This window comes from Brassica oleracea, chromosome C1, assembly GCF_000695525.1.
Source record: "Brassica oleracea var. oleracea cultivar TO1000 chromosome C1, BOL, whole genome shotgun sequence".
Lineage (NCBI taxonomy): Eukaryota > Viridiplantae > Streptophyta > Magnoliopsida > Brassicales > Brassicaceae > Brassica > Brassica oleracea.
The window spans coordinates 38891418-38895608 of NC_027748.1; the positions used below are offsets into that span (position 1 = coordinate 38891418).

At 39.6% G+C, this 4191-nt stretch overlaps 1 protein-coding gene across 1 annotated transcript in view; it reads right to left on the bottom strand.

Moving 5' to 3' along the window:
- Positions 1–1459, bottom strand: part of LOC106339763 (glutathione S-transferase T3-like) — a 12490-nt gene extending 11031 nt beyond the window's left edge. Inside the window, exons 1-2 of the mRNA XM_013778637.1 lie at positions 685–1459; positions 475–533 (exon numbers count right to left, since the gene is read on the bottom strand). Of these exons, the coding sequence (XP_013634091.1) occupies positions 475–533; positions 685–1459 (834 nt within the window). The remainder of the gene's footprint in view (positions 1–474; positions 534–684) is intronic.
- Positions 1460–4191: the final 2732 nt, after the last annotated feature.

The window sequence follows — 4191 nt, forward strand, 5'->3', positions numbered from 1 at the left end:
TATATTATACCTTGTTGTGGATCCTTGCTATTGTCTCCGTTTGTGAATCACCTTGTAGCGAAATGAGAATAACTTGAATGTGTCGGTTTCCTTCAGAACTGGTACTAGATAATCACCATGGAGAGAAGTGGTACTAAATGGGAATCACTTGAATGATCTCGACTTTTTAGCATTTACAACAAAACATTCTTATCTCACTCAATACAAAGAGAAGTGCTATAAGAGAATGAACTTGATAGAGAGTAATAAGTGAGAGAAGTGCTATTTCATATAATGATACAATGCAAACATATATAGAGAGTTTGAAACCATATTACATAATCCGTGAATCAAGTTGTGACTGACACAATACATACTAGACAATCCGTGAATGAAATAAGTGTAGCAAGAAACAAAACACTACACTTTCCCGTGACCAAAGATGGTATAAAGTCCAACTACCCGCAATATAAAAAAAAAACAACTAGGCTTCACCTGCAACGACTGATCACCTCCAACACCTTCACTCCAACCCGTGACCTGCACTCTCTGACCTGCAAAAGAAAATAAAACCCAATCAATAATTCATGTTAAGCATCAAATCAAGTTAAGCTAAGAAACGTAAACATTCCATCTGATCACGCTAAGCAAAGCAACCTAAACAAAGCACCAATACAAGGCACTAACCAACTCAAAGCTTTTCACCAATTAGTTTATACTTAAGGGATTTTTCTTGATCAGAAAGAGTCTCCTCATTTTTGCCAATGAGACGATCAAGGATCTTTTGTTTGGAAATGTTATTTTTCAGAGCTAGCATGGTTTCTATTTGATCATAAGCTGCTTCATTCCCGTGTTTCTTGCGCTTCGCTGCTTTGCTCGCCTTTACACCAGGAGGCCTCACCTTTTCATCGTCAGCCACCACCTCCGGACATGCTTCCTTCCTCTTCTCCTTTCCACCATCTTTCGACAACGCGTGTGACCTCCATTTCTGATCAAATCTCAGCTCCCTCCAGCAATGTTCAAGTGCGAACTTGACATTAAAGTCATTTAAGAAGATGTCATGTGCAGCTTTCATGACATCATTCTCATTTTGCCCGCTTGTCTGCTCCTTCAAAGCGAACTTGACACAACCCACGAACTTGCACACCTGCTCATTCACCCTTCCCCACCTCTGCTTACATTGACTCCATTCTCTAGGAACGGCGCCAATGAGCTGAGGGCTTGAGTTAAAATACTCCTCTATTCTCTTCCAAAACGCCCCTGCCTTCTGCTCATTAGCGACTATGGGATCCTTGCTCGTGTTCAACCAAGCGCTAATGAGCACAAGGTCTTCTTTGACAACCCACTTTCTTCTTTCCAAAGGTTTAACTAACCCGGGTGAGTTACCAACTGCCTCAGCAGAGTCCACGTCTTTTGGGGGACTGCTCTGCGAAGCTAAAAGGTTAACAAACCCGGAAGAGTTGTAGGAGGAAGGTTCCATTTTTTGGGTTTGGTTTGTTGTTTAAATGTTTGTGTGTTTTTAGTTGTGGATTTGCTATGTTTTATAAACTAGTTTTTGCTTTCATTTGAGATAATTAACTAAAGCAGAAGAATTAAACAAACTCTACCTACCACAAGTACTTCACAAACGGCAGTGAATACACATCAACTCACTGGAAAATATTAACTACACCTAAGTACAATCTATTGAGAGTTCACAGCAACCAACAACCAACAACCAACAAAAAATTAATTATAGATTTTTAAAAGTTGTAGTTAGAGTTCTAGGTGGAGTTGTAGTTATTGTTGTAGTTATCTTTTAAGCTTTCATAACTTTTAGTTAACTTTCAAAACCGGTTAGCTTTGTATTAAATTACTTATTAAATAGCTAAACTGGTTATACCAATCAACAATTTGTAACAGCCATTTTCGAACTACATCTAAAGTGGGGTTGAGTCTTACCTTCAGTTTCATTCGAAACAGACCTTCTCCAACGTAGCAACCTGCACGGTGAGGTCATCTACCTGCTCAGAGAGCATTTTAACCTGATCCTGGACATGTAAACATCAAACAAAAAGTGTTAGTCACGCAAAACATACCACACAAGTATTGAAAATGTGTTGTCACTAACCTCCAGTCTGTCGATCAGTGTACATGATCAGTTTACAGAGATTCGACGACCCCAACATCACTTCTTCAGCCTCCTCCACCCGCTTAGTCAACCTTTCGATCTCCTCCTGCACACCTATCACCCAAGGCTGACGATAGTGGAATCCATCAGCCTTGGTTACACCATAAACAAATATCAGACACTCTACAATTTACAAACCCATAAACGATAATCAAAGCGTTTAAAATCAAACTTACCTCGTAGTTCTTGCATGTGAAGAACCGCTTCCCCGGAAGAGTGTCGTAGTCGTCCTTCCGGCGAACCTCATCGATGATTCTCCCACCACATGGACACCTTTTTGGAATCCCGTACTCTGAATCGCTGACGAACCCTAGCTTGTTTATGTGATCCTGTTGCCTCTTTGAATGTCTTCTCTCCTCTGCCGGATCCATCTGTGACAGAAATCAAATTATTAGCACATAATTAAGGAAGAATATGAGTAACTGAACCCTCAATCGAACTTCCATAACGATTAAAAACCCAAAAAAAAAATCCCCAAATCGATTTAAAATCACCCCATCGCAAATCCCTATCGCACACAAAATCTACGCTACCACACCGTCAATCTACTCAATACTGACCTAAGAGTGTGGAGAAGAGAAAAAGGAATCGATTTGATGGAGAAATAACGACGGAATCGCCACGGCGTGGATTATCGCCTCGGAGAGAAAAAACCCTAGCTTTTTTCACAGATGAGAGAAATGAATTGGTTAACGCGTATACCCTCCTTTCTTCCTCGTCGACGCGGAAAGGAGAAGCCACTCAGCGCCCGACGCGTGGCTTGAACTCGCCTCTTACGGGTTCAAGCGTAAGGCCCGGTTCGTCGATTAAAACCCATTTTTCATTTTCTTTAAATCATTCGGACCTAAGAACTCGAGCCCACGACCCCCTCATGATCCCCTGATGCGCATGGTCTTAGATACCGTATCTTATATTACACTAAGAGACCCAACCTAACTGACTTGCAATAAACATGCTCTTATTGTACAAGTTCTTGCGCTTGTCTCTTGTCTTGCGCTTATCTCTTGTACACATGATGCATCATTAATAACACCTATACGATGTTTGTACATTAACAAGAAAAAAATCAATTATGGTATTAATTTAATATTGGCTGGTATTTGATTGAGAAAACCGGCTAATAGAAAACAAGCAAACTAATTGTGAAGCACAAGTTAAAAAGAAATGGAATCTGAAATACACCAAACTAAACTCAAAACTTTCAGATAACTAAACACAAAACTTTTAGACAACAAACTTCATTCCCTGAAATACAAGCGAACAAAATTAAAGTACAAGACAAGATAACAAAAAACCTCCTAAGGAATCCGCCAGAAATACTAAATTGTGCACAATTAATATGTCGATTTATATCACAGGTTTACAGCATAAATCGTCAACAATATTTTTCACCAGAAAATGAACAAAGACACATAAAGCTAAACTTTTTTTCCGGAATTGAGTCAGTAGGCGAAACCGCAAAACAGCCCAAATCAGAAACAAGAACTCATAGGTCTCACAGAGAAACCCAAATCACACAAATAAGTTGAAAAAAACAGAAAAAAGAAAAAGAACCCTGAGAACTTGTTAAGTCCCAAGGCTCATGCTTGCATCAACAACCCCAATTCCACCGGTTCTACTCAGAACATTTCTCTTCAAGTAATAGCTCAGGAGTTCCTCGTCCGTCGGATGAAATAGAAACGCAGGAGCTAGCGAAGTCGCTGCCACAGAAGTTGCTGGCGAAGTCGCAGAAGGCGGCGAGGACTCATCAGCCATAGATGGAACGATTGAATCCAATGCATATCCTCCTCTTTACTTTATGCTTTTCATGTGCCACACATTTCATTATTAAGAGCACCCTCAATGGGGGAAGGGGTTCCAAAAAATACTAGTATAAATATATACATACATACATATATATATATATATATATAATTAATTTTTGAGTGATGGTTCCATATTCGTCATAGAGAAACTACAACCAAACAAACTTTTAGTTAACCAATAATCATGGTCTTTTTCTGAACCCAAAAGAAAAACAGAAGGAAAGTACACAAATACAT